The sequence below is a fragment of the Ruditapes philippinarum genome, unplaced genomic scaffold (assembly GCF_026571515.1).
Source record: "Ruditapes philippinarum isolate M1 unplaced genomic scaffold, ASM2657151v2 ctg9388_1_1_1_1, whole genome shotgun sequence".
In the NCBI taxonomy this organism is placed as follows: domain Eukaryota; kingdom Metazoa; phylum Mollusca; class Bivalvia; order Venerida; family Veneridae; genus Ruditapes; species Ruditapes philippinarum.
The window spans coordinates 668-21,761 of NW_026862280.1; the positions used below are offsets into that span (position 1 = coordinate 668).

The following is a 21,094-nucleotide window of genomic DNA, read 5'->3' on the forward strand; positions in this document are numbered from 1 at the left end:
CTTTGACCCCTGGGTGTTCTTCACAAGCACTCCACTCTACAAGTCTTGTAACAAATTCTCTATGTTGACCTAGTTTCACCGCAGCATCATCTTAAAATAGAATATGATGTCACTCAGTAACGATGTTTCAGTTTATTAAGCAAAACTCACCCTGTGATTTATATAACATTTTACATAGCTGTGTGGAGTCCCTTTTCTTTATGTGTCTTACAATATATTGATAATTTCTTTTTTAACAGATCCTTTTCATTTTTCTCAGTATGCCAACTACAGGACATGATACACACATACATGTATATCTAGCTAGTATTGGTGATGTTTTCAAACAGGAGTGCTTAAATTTTGTACAAAACACTAAGTCAGAAATTTCTCTAATAAATAAAAAAGCCCTATTAACCTTTAGCCAACTGGTTGCCACTGAAACTACCCCTGCTACCAGTGGGTATTAAAATCATGGTCTGTTCTATTCACTTTTCAGTCAGTATTAATTATTTTGAAATGTTCCCTAGCAATGATGAATGGACTTGTTTATTTTAGAAATTTCCATTTTATTGGGGGGTAAAATTTCATAAAGTTAGACTGACAAAACATGAGACATTTATTTTTTTTGTATGAAACTGCATAATTTCCTGTCAATAAACATAACAAACACAGTTAAGCAACATACCTTGACCATCAACAAGCATACGTAACACCCCTAGCATTTGAATATAACGGCTAACATTTCTGAGTCTACAGAGAACCAACACAGCATCTATAACTCCCTCTTTGATCAGTGAAGCTTTATTACCCGCTGTAAAAAAAATATGCTGTTTGTCTGCTATTGTGTTTTCAATTTTAATATTCATGAAAATTCAAACGAATAAAGTAGTCAACAAAACTACAAGCAGTCAAAAATCGTCTACCAAATGTTAATACATTTTTTTTTTTATTTGTTGGGTTGCACCAACACAGTATAGGTCATATGGCGACTTTCCAGCTTGACTGATGGAGGAAAAACCTCAGGTGCCCTTACACTCATTATTTCAGCCATGAACAGGCACCAGAGTAGGTAAGCTAGCTGGATAGCTTCCTCACATGTAAAAAGTCCCTGTTGGGATTCAAACCCCCAGCAGTGAGGGATAAGTTGTTTGAAGTCAATGACCTTAACCATGGATGCCCTAGATGTTAACACAGAAACATAAGTAGGATAATGATTACATATATGAAAACACATGAAACACCAAATACATGTACTATAAGGTCAGATTGACACAGCCACTTTAGTAGATTAATTTTTATTATTTTGAAGAAAAAAAATCAAAAACGTTTCAAAGAAATATTATACATGTACAAGAATGGTGATAGTGATACACATAATTTCTTAAACATTGATAGGTTTGCTTTAAATGCTACATTTTACCCATGTTTTACATTTTTCATGATCTGATTAGCTTTTAAGTTTTATTAATCATAATAGACTATAACAGTTACTGTACCATTAGTTCATGTTCCCCCCCTGCAACATTCACTATTTTGACATCAGACGGAATAACAGTGTGACTGTAGGGTTGGACAAGTGCAAAATTACATGTCCCCGATCATGTAAGTTAGACATAAAAGTTTCAAAAATATTTCAGTGAAACATCTTATAAAATAATTTTTATTATATGGGGATAAATTTGTAAATTAGCTGAATATGGTTTATTGATACAATTTGCAGACCAAATTATCTTCAGTGTAATTTGACAAAACAGTAATATAATCTGAAAGGCACTCTTTATCCTGAGATCATCTGGCGACATTTTCCCATACAAGCCAAAATATAATAACAATTAAACATGCCATGACTGCTTAACCATTCTAATATGAAACAGTTTTATTGGTATCCAAATGACAAGTAGTTTAGGTTGTGGGCATAAACATCTCAATAATTAACAAGAGTAAGATTATTCCACGGTGATTCCTCAGGGAATTAGACGCCTAATACATATATTATCGACTTAACAAGTAAAGTAAGTTAAGACGAGAAATTCTTTCAGCAGTTTTAAGACGAGAAATTCTGTCAGCAGTTTTAAGACTTCAAGAGACAAAAATATTGAGAATATCAGATAAATCAAATGTTTATTTGCCAAAACTTAAAAAACTGCTGTAAAACTATGAGAAAAATTTAAGTTAGGTGACCTTGAATCTCATTTAAAGTGCAGATGACTCTTCAAGGTGAAAACTTATCAAATATTGATAATATTGGTTAATTATTCAATAATCTGTAATGGGAAAGTAGAAAAATCTATTTTTAGCCTCAGTAAGCACATCAAATCATATCAACAGGTAAAAGTCACATCGAAGCAAAAATAAAAGAGTAAAAGTACAAAATGATATTTTAGCCAAAGTGACCCTCCAAAAAATACAAAGCCCATCAAAGTATAGAGGTCCATAGATGAACAAATATAATGCTCACATGCATTTATTTTAGGGGGTGGGGGGGGGGAATAAAATACACTATTTGTTATATTGTAAAAAGAATTGTTTTTGACAATTTTTTTTCCACATATTACTTAAACCTATATGTAATAGTTGCATAATAATATAATATAAATAATCATTGTGCTTTATAACAAAACAATCATTTACGATGCCAAAGTAGACAGATATAGTTATACATACAACAGTTGCACAAGAATATACCTATTGTATTAATAATAAACGTACTTCACAATAAAAATAAACACTTGTGATTACAAAGTAGAATGGTAATTGTAAATGACAGATTTAATACAGGTAATTACACCTTCATGAAGATAAGAAAGTTATAAATAATTTACCAGGTATATGCCAGATTACGTAGAGCACTGAGACTAGCATGTTCTAAAGTACATTTCTGTTCTCCATAAACTGGTTTCAGTAGACGTAGTAACCGTTTTATAACGCCCTGTTCTACCAGAAACTGACAGTGTTCATCTGTACAAAAAAATATAATGTTGAGATTTAATCATTGTGCAATGTGGTAAATTACTTAATGCTGCATACCAAAATATTCATGCTTATTTCAAAAATGTAGAAAATGTCCGAAAACCAAAAAAACAACAACAAAAAACGCCAAGTGATTAAAGCTAGCTTATGGCACTTACTGTCAACTTATAATGTGCCAAAATATACAAAAATATACTAAAATAGCCCTACTTGGTATATTTAACAGGATAATCATATAATGTTAAAGATAGCAAATTTAGTCTTTTTTGGCAATAAATAATGTCCAGGTCATATGAGAGCTTTCCAACATTACTAGTGAATGAAGACCTCTGGCGATTTGTGCATTATTTTAGGCACCAGAAGGAACCTTGACAGAATCATCAATCTTTTATAAGCTAGCTGGTTCACAAACATTCATTAAATCTGATATACATTATTGTAATTACTTAAGGAATGAATCTTATTTTAATTAAGATTGACTTTTTTTCATAATGACTGACTAATTTTCATAATGATTGACTAATTTTCATAATAATCTACTATTTTTCATAATGATCAACTTTTTTTCATAATGATCAACTTTTTTTCAATCTTATACTGTTGCTGAAATTTGCATGAACAATCTGTTATCACTCAAAATATGTGACAGAAACTAACTCATATCATAATATGCACTGTTTAATCATCTTTGGCAGAATTTCTTTCAACAAACAGATAACAACACTGTTTACATGCTTTAATTTCAACACGAAAGGAACAATCTTATTCATCTGAACAAAACAATGAGAGCCAAGAATTATGATCCTTTTTTCAGCCTTTATTACATTTGTGATAAATTTATTACATTATAGCTGCAAGTGGAGTGTAAACATGATATTTGTATTGTGAGAAGATATTTACACTTCTGCAAAGTTGCAAGCTAGTGGAACCAAAGAGCTGTGAGATGCTGTTCATCACTATCTAACCAGGTCATTGACTCTGAGAATATCTCCCCTTTACCACCGTCAAACAATATCTCCATACTCTTCTCTGAAAATACACACAAATTATTTATTGCTATTCCTTTGACAAAAATCTGACTGGAATTTCTGACCCTCTTCCTGCTATATTTCTAAAATGGACTTGACCAGTTACTTTTTTTTTGAACTGTTCATTATCAATTTTGGGAAAATCAAGATGGAAAATTTGAAGTTTGTGAACCAACAATATAGAGCCTGGTCAGAGTGCATAGTGTGACTGGGCTGACCTCACTGGTGGCAAAGAATGTTAACTTTATTGATTGATTGATTGATTGTATGTTTGTTTGATTGATTGATTGATTGATTAATTGATTGATTGATTTATTGATGACAGATTTTTTGATTGATTTATTCATTCATAAATATTATTTTACTTTATGTTAGCCACAAAATACATTGTACATGTATTAAAAATTAATGAGGACATTTTTTAATAGATATCTGAGAGAATATTAAAGTGCTTCAAACAAGAAATTATTAATCAAATACGCTGTGATATGAGAACATTTCAAATATTTTCAAAATGTTTCATTTTCTTTCAAGAATTTAAAAAATTCATTTCCAAGTACATGTATTAAATATTTAATTTCCACAAAACAATTAAAATTCTTTCTATTTTAAGCTAATTAGTGTTAAAGCTATTACTTTCCAAAAGAATTATGTCTACAAAACATTCAATATCCATAAAGGTAAATCAAATTTAATTTTCACAATAATTTATCTACAGTAATTGATACAAATTATTTCTCATTTCTTAGATATGACAATAAATCATAAATTTCAAGTTATTTAATTTTAAATTTACTAACTAAATTAAACTTTATGATAAAGCCTTGACCCTATAAAATAACCTTTGTGAAAATCAAGGAAAAACGTCAGCATCGTTAAAAATTTGATAAACTAATTAAACAAAGTGCTAAATCCTTGAGGTTCAGCCTCCATCAAATATACACACAAATAAGAAGGATGAACAATAAGTAATTATATGGAAAGGAGACCAAGATAAAAGACTAACAAAGTAAAGAATTCAGGACAGAGCATATATAGCTTCTCTCTACAATTGACTTTAATTTACTGTTTTTTTGAGATTTTAAAACGAAAGAACAATTTTAATTCAATATTGCCTGTAAGATAAATTGTTCTGTTTTGATTTACGATACACTTGGCCTATATCATGAAAATGAACTGAGCATAAATAAAATGTATCTCAAAATTGGCTAATACCTGCCTATCATGTGACATCAGAAATTGTTGAAATGATAAGTTTCTAATAAAGAGAGAATAATCTAAAAATTATGTGGGTGATATACAAAAAAAACCCATATCTTCCTTACAGCCATACATTTGATTTAAATCAAATGAGATTAGACAAATTGTCTTGAATAAATTTGTCCCAAAAGCATGAACCACTTTCAGATCTAGAGTTCATAATTTGATGCCGCTTTATCTTCACACTACCTACTGACCTCACAGGGTGTTCTTTCAATTAGTTTCAGTGAGTTACAATATTTTCAGCAGTAAGCATGAAAATGATCTTACCACCATTAAGTGTGGTAAATCATCTTACCTCAAGTAAGTGTGGAAATGATCTTTCCTCCAGTAGTTGTGGAAACGACCAAACCTCCAGTAAGTGTGAAAATGATCTTACCTCCAGTTAGAAGCAATATAAGAAGATCTGAAGACATCTTCACCTTCTGCTGATTATCTTCACTATATTCTGCGTTCTCACCCAGGGTAACTTGAGCCATTTTTATAAGTTGTTTACATAAATCTGTCTGCGCTAACAAATCTTTTACTTCATCTGAAACAAAGAGTTGTTTTTTTATAAATTAAATTTGTTGGCCTTTATATCACTGAAAAGTTATATGATGAGTTCCTTGCTTTCACTGGTGGGGCAAGACCCCTGAAGAGGTGCTTCTGTGCATTATTTCAGGCACAAAAATGTTCATCACCAGTACCAGCATTTACATAGGCAAGCTTGATATCCACTTCAAAAGAGAGCATTTGTTCTAATATGAAATTGAATTGTTTGCAAGTACTTTGATGAGTATACATCTAGTTATTTTTGGAAACATATGTTTTATAACTATTGGCAAATAAAATTCTAGAAATCTGATTAAGGAATGACATACTTCAGGCTTACCCTTTTCTCTTTGCCTTTTTTGTATGATAGATTTTGGGACAGATTGGCACTATCCAGGTAGCATCGATCTGTTATCAATAGCTGCTAGCTTTCAAACGGCAAAATAACTAAAAACATTCAATTTTCTAATTTCTAATTATGCCAAATTGTTCTTGAAATAGAGCAGTCAACATTATGGAGTATGGTCAGACAGCACAGATGTGCAGACTGGCCTGGCTCTATAATGGTGGCATAGGCAAATGAGCCGAGTCACGACAAAACCAACGTAATGCGTTTGCCACCAGCATGGATCCAGACGCTTACAAACCCTATAACATGTAGAGAAACTGATAGCAACAGCATGGATCCTGATCAGACTGCGCGGATGAGCAGGCTGGTCTGGATCCATGCTGGTCGCAAACGCATTCCATTGGTTTTGTCATGGCGCGGCTCAAAAAAGCCCTATTAACATAGTGAGAAATAACTTACCCCATTCAGATAAGGTTATGAGTAATATCCAGTACTGATTCATACTGGTCTTCTCCAGTAGGTGTTTGCAAGAAGTCAACCATAGATTGGCAAAGATTTGATGCCAATAATTTCTCTTTACACATCTCTGAAAATGTCACATTTAAACATAATGATCTAGTCTAACATTATTATGTTTTAAAGAAAGAAGAAAGAAGTTGATTTCCTGTCAGTTATAAAAATGCTATATATGTACAAATATAAAGTATAAAGTGGGAAAATTGTATTTTGGGAGCTAAAAATTAGTTTCCTGCAACCAATTGATACATAAGATTGGCAATGCAAATAATAAGAAAGTCTGGTATATAATTTTTAAGAAGATATCAGTTTAAATAACCAGGACTAGTATGAAATTAGAAAACCTATTTGGGATCCAAATATGGCTCATCAGCACAAGATTCCTGGGCTAGTCATCAGACACAACCAGGCCATAACTTCACTTACATTACCTTAATAAAAGCTATTATTCATCATTGTGAAAATTCTTATTCAACATACCTGAGTCAGTAAGACTAGCAATTGTAAGAAGAACCATGTTACATAGCCTTTCATCTGTCTCATAATTTTTTAGATACTTCGCTATCAGATTCAAGGCATCTTCCTCCAATGCTTTCTTCTGCAGGGTTTCTATGAAAAATAAAACATAGTTTATCTTAAAGATACATTTTGACAAAGAGAGGTTTTTCTTTATTATATTTTATATAGTAGACTTCATCTTACATGTTTGCTTTTGTTCTAACGATTGAGCAATTTCATTACTGAGCTCCCAACAGCATAATATGGTTAGTAAGCATAATTGTCCAATCAAGACAGATTCAATGTGATCAGATACACAAATGTCAGGAGGACTTGACAAACTCAATCTGTTCTAGACCACACAAATGTCCTGACTGGACAGACTCAAACTGTACTAGATTACACAAATGTCCTGACTGGATAGACTCAAACTGTACTAGATTACACAAATGTCCTGACTGGACAGACTCAAACTGTACTAGATTACACATTTGTCCTGACTGGACAGACTCAGTCTGTACTAGATTACACAAATGTCCTGACTAGACAGACTCAAACTGTACTAGATTACACATATGTCCTGACTGGACAGACTCAGTCTGTACTAGATTACACAAATGTCCTGACTGGACAGACTCAATCTGTACTAGATTACACAAAATGTCCTGACTGGACAGACTCAATCTGTTCTAGATTACACATATGTCCTGACTGGACAGACTCAATCTGTACTAGATTACACAAATGTCCTGACTGGACAGACTCAATCTGTACTAGATAACAACAAATGTCCTGACTGGACAGACTCAAACTGTACTAGATTACACAAATGTCCTGACTGGACAAACTCAATCTGATTAGACCACACAAATGTCCTGACTGGACAGACTCAATCTGTACTAGATTACACAAATGTCCTGACTGGACAGACTCAATCTGTACTAGATTACACATATGTCCTGACTGGACAGACTCAATCTGTACTAGATTACACAAATGTCCTGACTGGACAGACTCAATCTGTACTAGATTACACATATGTCCTGACTGGACAGACTCAATCTGTACTAGATTACACAAATGTCCTGACTGGACAGACTGACAGACTCAATCTGTACTAGATAACACAAATGTCCTGACTGGACAGACTCAAACTGTACTAGATTACACAAATGTCCTGACTGGACAAACTCAATCTGATTAGACCACACAAATGTCCTGACTGGACAGACTCAATCTGTACTAGATTACACAAATGTCCTGACTGGACAGACTCAATCTGTACTAGATTACACAAATGTCCTGACTGGACAGACTCAAACTGTACTAGATTACACAAATGTCCTGACTGGACAAACTCAATCTGATTAGACCACACAAATGTCCTGACTGGACAGACTCAATCTGTACTAGATTACACAAATGTCCTGACTGGACAGACTCAATCAGCTGAGACAACACAAATATTTTATTCTGGTCAGACTGCACAAATTTCCAGAAAGAACAGATGTGAAATGTAACATATAGAGATTAAAATTGTCTAGAACATTTGTCCAATTTCATGACTGCAATCATGCCAGAAAGTGATGCATTAGACTGAATGTCACATTCTCATTTTGTATCTAAAGAAAAACAAGATCTGTCAAGGTTATAGGAAATCATTTATCTAAAAATGATCTTTATGTCTAGAATAATTGAAGCTAACTTTATACAGAAATATAGAAAATAACAATGGAGCAGACACATTAACAATAAATAATAATGATAAGTGACTTTTAAAGCAACCGCCAAATGTAGGCGAACCAATATATATAGAAGTTGGGCTTTTCTTTTGCAAATTAATTGTGTTTTTCAAAAACTTAATTTTTCGATTTTCTCACTTTTGACATTAATTTCCAATCCCAAAGTCATAAGCCATTTATATAAACCACCAGAGAATCATCAACCACTGACATAGTGACATTCACCTTTCAAAGTTTGACAATATTTGACATTTTCTTCAAAACATCTTATTCCTATGGTAATACACTAATACTCATTTTTTTGTATAATTATTTCCTATGCTCCACATTCGGAGATAAATGTCTCATGAAAATAAAACAATCCTGTTAAAACTGTTTATACAAAATAACAGAAAATAAATCTTCAAATCTCTTACATCTCTAGTAATCTAAATCAAAACAAATATGCATTAATACTTTGTTTACAAGGTCCAAGTTTTAAGACACAAGTATACTTTACTTATAATATTATTTGAATGAAAATATTATGTTTTGGAAAGCATTTTGAATTGAAAATGATCATAATTATGAACTTGTTCCATTACTTAATACCCGTTGATCTTTACTATGCCACATTTGACCTTAAATATGACCTTGACCTTGAAGCAAAGGACACATATCAAACTGATTCATGAAGTTGGACATTACTTATGAAAAACAATTAATATAATAATGAGATAGATATTGTCTCTTTTGCAATTTTAAAATGTGACCTTGACCTCATAAATTCTATGTTGTACACTTAAATTACAAAATAGAGCACAAAATATTTCACAAATCTATATTTTCTCGATTGCCTGCCTCACGCTTTATTGTATGAAATTATCATTCATCTTCATTTCAAAGAAAAGACTACACAATTGTTAACCATAATGCTTAGAAAGGAGCTTTAATGAGTCTGACATTCAGAATTTATCCTGAAAACTTTTACCTCAGCAGAATTAAAATGAAGAAATGAGAAAGAATGACTGTAATGTAGTAAATCTCCACAAACAGCTTATATGTTTCCATTACTCAATCCTCGAACATAAAGTTAATTAACTTTTTCCTTGACTAAAACTTGGCACTAAAGCAAATCTCTCTAAGTAGGTAAAAAAACGATTTCACCAGGCATCTTGTACAATTCCGATTAACAGAAGCACAACAGAAGCAGTCAAATTTTAAGTATCAAGTAGAAGAAAAATGCTTCCTGTTCAAGTTCCATGAATTCTAAACTTTCAATTATAAGAAAATACTGATAAAATGAAATATTTGCAAAAGTGTTAAAATTGGGTTAAACTTTTGGAAAACAGGTCCAGTTTTGAGAATTAAGTAAATATATTTCACATCAGTGTTATGGTAGCAAACTGGGGAGGGGGGGGGGGTTATTGACTGTGGATTAAGTTAGGATAAAAGCTTAGAGATTAAAAGATAGGAGCACAGGGATATATGTAAACCTCACCCCCACTCCCAACACCCTAACAAGAAGTTTCAATAGGGGACCTAAGTAGGGGCATAATCAACTATATCAGGTATCATAAGAGAGAAGACTAACCAGGAAGAGTAAAAGACGGATACATTTTTAAAGTAGCCCATCATGACCTGGGATAAATTTTAAGTAGCTAATCTGGTGAACATTCCAGGCACTTGAACTTTTGGTTTAAACATATTAATTTAAGCTTGATGGCGAAACAAGTTCTTGCAACTTATATTAATCACTTTTGAGTCCGCTTCCTGGAACCAACCAGTACTGGTGTCATATGAAGAAACATGGTTGTGACCCGAGTAGGGCTCAAACCCATGATCTTTGGGTTGAAAGGCGACATATAACCACTAGGCCACTGCTCCCTTTAAACTTTTAAAACTTGAACTTTTAAAACTATATTAATTTGATGGACATTCAACTCTTATAATCGCAAAAAATTCAATAATTACTTATTTTGTCTTGTATTTGGTTTTATAGATTTTGCCACATTGCAAATTGACCCTCTGATAGCAGCTACAGAATCTATTATCCAGTGCTACCAGTGCAGGCCTAGATCAGCCAGCATATCTGTGCCACCTGACCATGGTGTGCACTGTTCTCTTTTCAGTCAATGCATACCAAAATGTATTTTTGAAATTTTCCTCCAATAAGATTTAAAAATACTTTTGTCTAAATTGAAAGAGGGACAGGTCCATTTCAGATATCTATCGAGGTAAGGCTTTATGTCTGAAACACAGTTCATCACTTTCATGATAAAAATCTCAGATTAATCAAATACATGTACATCATTTCTTTCTATCTTCATTGTATTGAACTAGTTTTTAATTAACGAAAAACAAAAGACACAAAATTAGATTTGCCCACGCAAATTAAAGAAAGAAGTTAATCATTATGACAAAGTTTCATAACGTTGCTAATAGTCGTTGATTTATATTGTAAGAGATAATTAAGTTATCATTACTCCTCTGAAATGAGGCACGTTTGGCATTCATGCAATCAAATGTTTTAATGTTTGCTATCTATTATTCTGGTGTTGGCTTTCCTTCAAAAAATCAATGTTCGGCCAGGAATCAGGATAATGCCGGGATGCTTGTTTACAAATTCTATACGTCAACCACTTTATTGAATCACTTGATTGTTCTTGCATTTGTTTGGCTTTAGTTTGAAGTATTTTTTATTATTAAAGCTCAATTGTTGTGAAGAAATCTTGTAGCTTATTTGAAGCCACTCTGCTTTCTGGAACTAACCAGTTCTCAGATGTTACATGGTGTCTTATGTGGTAACATGGTTGTGACCCAACTAAAGCTCAAACTAATGACCTATAGAATAAAAGGCAGACACCTTAACCACTAAGCTACGGCATGCTCCCCTTGTTTGGCTGTGTTGTCAGTTTTAACAGTATCTTCAGAATAAATACTAACAATTAATTAAGCAATAATCTAATAAAAATCTTTAGAAAAAAATCTCCACATGTAAATGCAAACTTCTCCACCACTTTCACATTTTTAATCACTTATGAGAAATTGAGGGAGAAATGTCTTCAAACATCAATAAAACCCATTCTATTAATCTAATAGTATTCCTAGTAAGCTAAGTAACATAGGCAGGAGAATCAATTTAAAGCCGTATCTACAGATTTGTCCTTATTCTATGAAAAACTGGAAAGAGTAAAGACTGGTAAAACAAAACCAGCAAACCAGGTTAAAGCTGCATGTCTCTACATGAGCCAAAATATTTCAAGAAAAATTACCCTTGAGAAAAAGCTACTAAGATTTTAAGAAAATGTAAAATATTCACAATTAAAGAAATAATTTACATGCAAAGTGTCATTTATGACTGCTTTTGCAGTATCAATCACCATAATTTCTATTGTGTGACTAACACAGTTAGGGCTATATTTGCAAATTCTTACCTATTTTGATAATTTTTGTAGATTTTAAGTGCTATTTGTAATATGTAAATTAACTTTCTTTGTTCATTAAAAAATTTTGACAATATTTTACTGATCTATAAATTAAACAAAATTTTTATGAAAATTAGCATGACATTGGAGGCATGCTACTTTAAGAGCTAAAGCAAGTTATGTTTTATTCTTTAACTCACCATTACTGTTAGTTAGATTGAGAAGAAATCCACATGCTATAGTCCTCAGTTTGTCCGTGCCACTTTTGGTGTTACCTAGCAGGGAATTTAGTAAGTCAGCAATATAGAAATACGTCATCCTCATCTACCTTTGCTCTACCAATATCTGTAAGAATAATTAGTCAAAATTATCAACAACAGTCAGAATTATCAGTCATAATGTCAAAAGATATGAATATGACCAACAAAAAAATTGCCAGTTAAAATATATCTGCACAAAATTATCTGCAAAAGAAGAGTAAGTCAAAATTGTCAGCAAAAAAGCAGTCAATTTTAAGCAAAATTGTCAATAATTGTTTCTTGTTTGTTTTTTGTGTGCAAAATAATCAATAACACAACTGCAAAACAATTTTCCATTAATTCTTTATTTGCTTTTTCTGTAACAATGCCTCTTATTAATTTTATGACAAGTTCTTAGTTTTACTGATGGACTTTAAGTTAACTTAAGGGATGATCTGTCACCTGAGGTAGAACCACCATTCTTCCATAATATTGAATGGGTATCTGGATACAATTTCTGGAAAATAAGTTTGCTTAAGTATGAGAGACTTTGATCCCCTTCCTACTGTGGTGAGAATCAATCACTTTAACCAGTACCTAGCCATAAATGCCCTTCACAAAATAAAAGTGCCAAAAAGTTGGACAAAATAATCAGATTTCTTTGATCTTCAAAAGCTGACCAACCATCAAAATACATGTACTAGCAAAAATATTAAGATACTATGTAACATATTGATACCATTCTTTTTTATCTTCTCCTCTATCTTTTTTTTTTTGTTTTGAATAATTTTAGTGCATGAGAGACTCCCTGTTATAGTTTGGCGCATTTAGTTTTTCCATAAATTCCAAGTTACAGATAGGTTTTGATTGCATTGCAAACATTTCGAGAACGTTCAGAACTATTATCAAAAAGAGATCCTAAACATTTAAACAGATTGAATGCAGACATGTCTGCAGCTTGATAAACAACCTCTCTCTCTGTCTTGTAAGCTTATAAATTTCAGTTTAACACAACTGTACATATTTCAATCAACAGAAACTATCTCAATTTCTAAATAAATGGTAAGATGGTATTTTCATGGGACAAAATATAAATACAATTACTAACTCAATTGGTACAAAGGTTTATTCCCTAAATTTGATTATTTGTTGAGCATTAAAACATGTCTGAAATACATATGATTTACATATTTGTTTCTTCATCTCAACTTACTTTAAGTAATACAGGCTTATAGTAGAAATAACAAAATAAGAATGGCCAGATACCCCACCAAGTCACTGTGATTACATGCCAACCACTTTGACTGAAATTCCCTAAAGTTATCCACTTTATGATGAGTGCTGGTCCAGTAAAGAACTACTAGGTCCAATTCTTAAATGGTATGACATGGATCAAACTGTAACATCAAACTAACATGATAAAACATTCAATTCGTAAGTGGATTATTTTAATTTCATATAGTTTAATTCAGTCACAGTTTTGCAGAATTTACAATAATGACATCTCCGACACATACTATCCATGAGAGTCTTATGGCTATTCAAAGCCCAGAGTTTCCTAGTATATGAGCAAAAAGCCTTGAACATCCTTTAAAGTACGAACATTATTAAAAGTATGATCATGAACCATTGAACATTCTTGTATGAGCAAAAAAACTTGAATATTAAGTACAAGCAAAAACCCTTAAACATTCTTATATGTGCAAAAATCCCTTGAGCATCCTTGTATGAGCAAAAGCCCTTGAACATTCTTGTATGAGCAAAAAAAACCCTTGAACATTCTTGTATGACCAAAATAACCTTGAATATCCTTGTATGAGGAAAAAGCTTAAACATTCTTGTATGAGCAAAAAACTTGAACATCAACTATGAGCAAAAATCCTTTAACATTCTTGTTTGAGCAAAAAACCCTTGGACATCCTTGAAAGAGCAAAACCTTTGAACATTCTTGTATGACTTAAAACAAATTGAAGTACAGTATGAGCAAAACCCTTGAACATTCTTGTATGTCAGCAATAAACCTTGAACATCCAAGTATGAGGACAGAAGTCTCATTAAACAAAATCAAAATGTATAAAAACCATTGACTGCAAAGAAACATGAGATAAAGTGATGTGATGATTGTGAGGAATTCAATACATTGATGAGTTTATTCTGCTCTTGCAAACATCAGACAAATGTCTCTGACTACTGCTATTGACGTATCATATATCAGCCTAAAGACAAATATTCACTTTGAAGAAACGCTTCAAAACAAATTAAGTTTATTCAATGAACTAGCACAGCTTGCGATTTCTGTCTGCTATAATGTCAATTCAAAATATATGAGTTCTTGCAGACAAGTTTGTACTTAGATCATACTCTGAAAGCATTAGAGACTATACGTTTATAGAAACTACAGCAATAAATAAAACATTTCTTAAATGGGCCTGTCTAGTGTCCCATTGCTTATTGTCTGTGGGAGTACTAGTGTATATCTTTACAATATTTATAATACAATCCATAAAGTCTGTCTCCATGTGCTTAATAGGGAACACATAATACAACTGTTCAGGCACATTTTCTCTGTTTGATGTTAGATTTCCTATATATTGTTTAAGTATTATGGTCACTTTTACCTCAGAACTAAGAAAACACTCTTTGTTGCACATGTATAATGAATAAACCAAAAAATGTCCACCTCAAATTCAAAATTGACCGTCTCCGTAAAATTTCAATAACAACCCTGGACCTGATCACTAAATGTGACCTGAACATGGAAGATCTTCTCCACAAGAATAATTTATATCAGTTAAAGAATTTTCAAGCTTTACTGGTGGAGAAAGACCTGAAGTGACCCCTGGTGAATTTAATATAACAAGCAATTATCATAGTATTGCAAGCAATGCATAAGTCCCCTACCGGTTAGAACCCCATCAACATTCTGAAGGGCCATTGGCCATTCACTAATGTTTAAATTTTTCTATATTTTAAGTAAATTTGTTGGAAAAGTTCTTTAAAAGTGATCACAGGAAACAGTTTTTATGAACAGACAGACAGACGGACTGAAGGACACTCTAAAGTTAATATTTGAAACATCCCTGTTACCAAAATATAACATTTTTAAAAGCAAAATTCTTAAAGAGGATATAACTCTTGAATTAAAGATGCAATTTCATAAAAAAATTTCAGCTCTTTTTGACTAATCACAAATTATGTTATATTTGCCATGTTTTAAGCCTATTTGTTGCCAAGGCAACCAATATTTTTTCAAAAATAGGAAGAACAGATAAGACATGCATAATCTCAAGACTGCCATCTACCCAATGTCAAGTTTCATAAAAATATTTCCAGTACTTTTTGAGTTATCACTGGATTCAGTGTATGTGTAAAATTTGCCATATTTTCAGTCTATGTGTTGCCATAGCAACCAGAATTTTCAACATAGGAAGAAAAGAAAAAGACGTGCATAATCTCCAGACTGCCATCTACCCATATTACAAGTTTCATAAAAATATTTCTATTACTTTTTGCGTTAACACAGGATTCAGTTTATGTGTAAAATTTGGCATATTTTCAGTCTATTTGTTGCCATAGCAACCAGAATTTTCAACATAGGAAGAAAAGAAAAAGACGTGCATAATCTCCAGACTGCCATCTACCCATATTTCAAGTTTCATAAAAATATTTCTATTACTTTTTGCGTTAACACAGGATTCAGTTTATGTGTAAAATTTGGCATATTTTCAGTCTATTTGTTGCCATAGCAACCAGAATTTTCAACATAGGAAGAAAAGAAAAAGACGTGCATAATCTCCAGACTGCCATCTACCCATATTTCAAGTTTCATAAAAATATTTCCAGTACTTTTCAAGTTATCACTGGTTCCAGTTTATGTGTAAAATTTGCCATATTTTAAGCCTATTTGTTGCCATAGCAACCAGAATTTTCAACATAGGAAGAAAAGAAAAAGACGTGCATAATCTCCATACTGCCATCTATCCATATATCAAGTTTCATAAAAATATTTTCAGTACTTTTCAAGTTATCGCGGGATCCAGTTTTGTGGACGGACGGACTGACGGACTGACAGACAGACAGACAGACAGACGGACAGACAGACGGACGGAGGGTAAACCTACAGTCCCCTCCGGTAAACCGGTAGGGGACTAATAAGTATATTAGAAGAAGAAGAGGACAACTGAGTATAACCATTCAGTCAGTAAAAAATTCAACCAAAATCACTGGAATACTTATTAACTGGTTCTTTTCATATTAAATCGTAATTGTGTAACAATATGTCAGATTATATATTATCCAACCATAAACACTGGTTATCTATTTTCCATGGTCAACTATCATGACAAAAAGAAATAAACTATACGGGGGAAGAGCCTGACAGGATAAAAAGTCTTCACAAAATAATCAGAAGATAACTGTCCTCAGTGAGACGATAAGACGTTTGCTCCATCAATTAATCGAACTTCAACTCCCTGTGGGCTCAATAAATGCCAGCCTAGAACACAGCCATTTCCTAGAAATTGACATTCAGTTTTCTTCTTAATTCTTATTATACAGTGTTTAAGCAGACATGAAAAAAGCAATCATGCTTTATTGCTTGTCTGTCTATAATGTAAATTATGTCTTAGCACTCCTCAAACAAAGGGTACATAATCTTTCAAGGGTTCTTACAGACAATAATGACATGGCAATTTTTCTGATTACCGAACAAAACAAACATATAATGTTTTTTTTTAATGGGATTCCACTTAGTTTTTTTGACATGAGATTCATGACAAATCAAAAATAATTTTTAAAGATTTTTTTATAACTGAATGTAGGCACCTGTACGAAAATTCTGAGCCAATTCTGTACAGACTCTGTACCAACTCTGGTTGTTATAGAGGCAGATTTTCATTTTTCTGTACAGAGTTGACACCGACACAGAATTGGACACAGAATCGGCCTAAGAAATATGTGATTTTCTGTGCAGAATAAAACAGAATCAAAAATTTTTCTGTACAGAAAAATTTTCACACAGATATTTTGCTCTTAGTTATTTTTACAAGACAGATTTTCAATACTTAGAAAAAAAAATGAGGCAGAATTTACATAGACACACAGAATTTTAACACTTAGATAAATCTTGAGACAGAATTTACTTTTCTAGCCAGAATTTCACTCTGAGTTAATCTCAGAGTAGTAGATAGATGATTCTGTAATATCAGGTGTTGTGAAGAGCAATCATGTAGAGACTTGAAATTCTCAGATTTCACGCCCGTTTAACTCACAACGAGTGAAAAATGTCCATCGGTAAAAATGTTGTGAGCAACTTCCGTTCCTCGTTGTGAGCACCCATCTTTGACGTGTGACACGATAAACAAGGTGAGTTTTTCATAGTTTTTGAAGATTACAAACATTTATGTAAAAATATCGAAATGCAGTTAGCTAGCGATGTGTTTTCCGAGTATGCACATGTAAAGATATTGCCTGTTGGTGGACAATTTGATGGAAATACCGTGCGACGCAATCACTCGGGGTAGCAGGAAAACTGGAGACAACTTCTCTTTGGACATAATTTAACATTGAAAACGTCGATTCTGGTGACGTTTTGTGCATTCTAACCTAAAACAGATGCCCACAAGTCTTCAACGTAAATTATGGTCTGAAAGTCTTCATAGAAACGAAGATATATCCTTTTTTGCTTTAATCCTCGTTGTGAGCACCATAACCTCGTTGTGAGCAAGAAAAGCGCAGTGCTTGTCTGGTTTTAATATGTAATTCAAATGGCAAGAATACAATTTTCAATCTACCAAAAGCAATCAAAATGTTTTTGTACAATAGTTTCTCTTTGCAATAGTTCTTCTCTTTCTTTTATTGAAAATTATTCTTCATATTCCCAAGTCATCAGATTAACAGTTCTAAGAACTAATCAGTGGAGGTAAATCAGCTATTTTATTTCATATACTCTAGTGTGGCACGAGTGAACATCACGGGGAGTTTATGAATATTTCAACAATTTCACAATCTGTGTGATACACACATACATGTGTTTATCCTGAGCTGAAGACTGACCAAGTTATGTAAAACAAGAACTATCACGGTAAGTTGACAATGCCCCTGAAGTGGTGCTTTGTCCTTTGATTTATGGACCAGATAGATTATTTGTTTTTGGACAATTAGATCTTGATCTTCAATGTGAAGGTCATTCAAGGTCAAGGTGAAATAAATATAGGTCAGTTAGAAGGTCTTGTCAAAGGGGCATTGTGTCCAAATATGAATTAATTCCACTTACTTATAAAGAAGTTATGACCAATGTTAAAGTTTTTGGATGTTCTAGAAGGTCATTCAGGGTACAAGTTAAAAAAAAGACCGATCAGTTTGAAGGTCTTGCCTAAAGGGGTGTTGTTTCAAAATATGAGTAGCATTTGTATGCTGATAAGGAAGTTATGACCATTTTTTAAGTTTTTGGACAATTTGACCTTCAAGGTGAAGGTCATTCAGGGGTCAAGGTCAAAAGAATATAGGATAGCTGAAAGGCCTTGTCCAAAGATGTGTTGTGCCTAAACATTATGCCAGGACATTATGGCCAATATTAAATGTTTTTGGACAATTTGACCTTCAAGGTAAAGGCCATTCAGGGGCCAAGGTAAAAAAAATACAGGTCCGTAGAAAGGGATGTGCTAAGGGATGTTGTGTTCAAATATGAATCAAATCCGTTTACTAATAAGGAAGTTATGGCCAATGTTTAGTTTTCGGACAGATTGACGGACTGACAGACGGACAGTTCAAAACTAATATGCCTCCCTTTGGGGTATGTACAACGCCTTGCAAAGAAATGCTGCTGTGCAAAAACGTTTTAATTGCTGTGGTAGATTGAAAATTATATTTTCACCATCTGAATTACATATTAAAACCATACACGCACTGCGCTTGTCTTGCTCACAACGAGGTTATGGTGCTCACAACGAGGATTAAAGCAAAAAAGGGTATATCTTCTTTTCTATGAAGACTTTCAGACTATAATTTACGCTGAAGACTTGTGGGCATCTGTTTTAGGTTAGAATGCACAAAACGTCACCAGAATCGACGTTTTCAATGTTAAATAAGGTCCAAAGAGAAGTTGTCTCCAGTTTTCCTGCTACCCCGAGTGACTGCGTCGCACGGTATTTCCATCAAATTGTCCACCAACAGGCAATATCTTTACATGTGCATACTCGGAAAACACATCGCTAGCTAACTGCATTTCGATATTTTTACATAAATGTCTGTAATCTTCAAAAATTATGAAAAACTCACCTTGTTTATCATGTCACACGTCATAGATGGGTGCTCACAACGAGGAACGGAAGTTGCTCACAACATTTTTACCGATGGACATTTTTCACTCGTTGTGAGTTAAACGGGCGTGGATTTAGGGGCCAAAGAGGAATTATGATGGAATTATAATCAAAACCAGAGGTAAGATTTTGCAATGTTTTCTTTGAATTTTTCTTTGAATTATTTGGTTATACCTTCCACTGTAATTTATACATCTTTTAATAGTCTATGAATTATCTATATTAGTTAAATTTACTCTGATTTGAGACAGACCACTATGGTCTAATGAGTATATAATTAATGCACTGAGGTCAAAGCTGGGCCAGTGAGATTATTAGTTCATAAATTGCTTTTTGATCAGTTGATAGCTCAAGATCTATTTTTTTTTTTTAATTTCTTGCTCTAATAGGCAATAAATAGTTTAGCTTTTGGTTTTGCTATTCTATAATCCAATTCATTTAGTTTAAATTAATCAATTCAAAACTTCCAGAAATTGTGTAGAATGTATGACAAGCAACGGTTGCTATGGTCAGTGCTTATCAGCAATTCTATTTTTAGAATATTGGCCACTTGTAAAACTCTCCTATTTTAAGTTATGTTGCAATTTACATGACTGTGTAGATTTGTAACACAAGCTTTGGTCAGGGATGATATATGTAAACAGTTTTATTAGTCAGTGACTTTGATGTTACTTGGTGCAAAAAACCTTAAGGTATATAGGTATACAATTTTAACTGTTTTATAATTATACACATTGAAATATTTTACAAATTTTGCATATCATTTAATAATAGAATGAACATAATTCAAATTCCTTTTTTTTACTCTAGATTATGTCAGGATGTGTGTGTGGTGCAAAGACAGAGACAAGCCAATTCCTGATGACAGCGCCCTCAACAAGGCTATTACTCATTGGATAGACCTCTCAGGAAAGAAATGAATAAAAATTGTTAATTAAAATTAATAAATAAGAAATGTTCAAAAGGAAAATTGATTTTGTTTTTAGCCAAAAAATATTTTCTGTACAGAATTTTTTCTGTGCAGAATTCCCTTTCAGATATTTCCTATGGACAGGGTTAATTCTGTACAGAATATGAAGAAGCCCAGATTTTTTTCTGCCCAGATTTTTTTTTCTGCCCAGATTTTTTTCTGCCCAGAAAATAATCAGCTTAATTTAAATATTTCAGAAAAAATCTGTACAGATTTTGTTCTTTATCCTTATTGCTAAAATCTATTAATAGAATTCTGGTTCAAATTTGTTTCATTTTCA

The 21,094-nt window shown here is 32.8% G+C and overlaps 2 protein-coding genes across 2 annotated transcripts in view; both read right to left on the reverse strand.

Moving 5' to 3' along the window:
* LOC132718538 (rap1 GTPase-GDP dissociation stimulator 1-like) lies at positions 1-8,175 on the reverse strand (the record flags this gene model as incomplete). The annotated part of the gene is made up of 7 exons (XM_060702253.1): positions 7,986-8,175; positions 7,120-7,248; positions 5,620-5,772; positions 3,910-3,981; positions 2,824-2,940; positions 668-793; positions 1-90 (listed from the first exon to the last, which is right to left on the reverse strand). Coding segments are annotated over exons 1-7 (877 nt in total), but the record flags the coding sequence as incomplete, so codon positions are not given.
* Positions 3,894-21,094, reverse strand: part of LOC132718539 (rap1 GTPase-GDP dissociation stimulator 1-A-like) — a 25,361-nt gene continuing 8,160 nt past the window's right edge. Inside the window, exons 5-9 of the mRNA XM_060702254.1 lie at positions 12,487-12,631; positions 7,120-7,248; positions 6,583-6,709; positions 5,620-5,772; positions 3,894-3,981 (exon numbers count right to left, since the gene is read on the reverse strand). Coding sequence (XP_060558237.1) covers positions 12,582-12,631 — 50 coding nt within the window. The 3' untranslated portion in view covers positions 3,894-3,981; positions 5,620-5,772; positions 6,583-6,709; positions 7,120-7,248; positions 12,487-12,581. The remainder of the gene's footprint in view (positions 3,982-5,619; positions 5,773-6,582; positions 6,710-7,119; positions 7,249-12,486; positions 12,632-21,094) is intronic.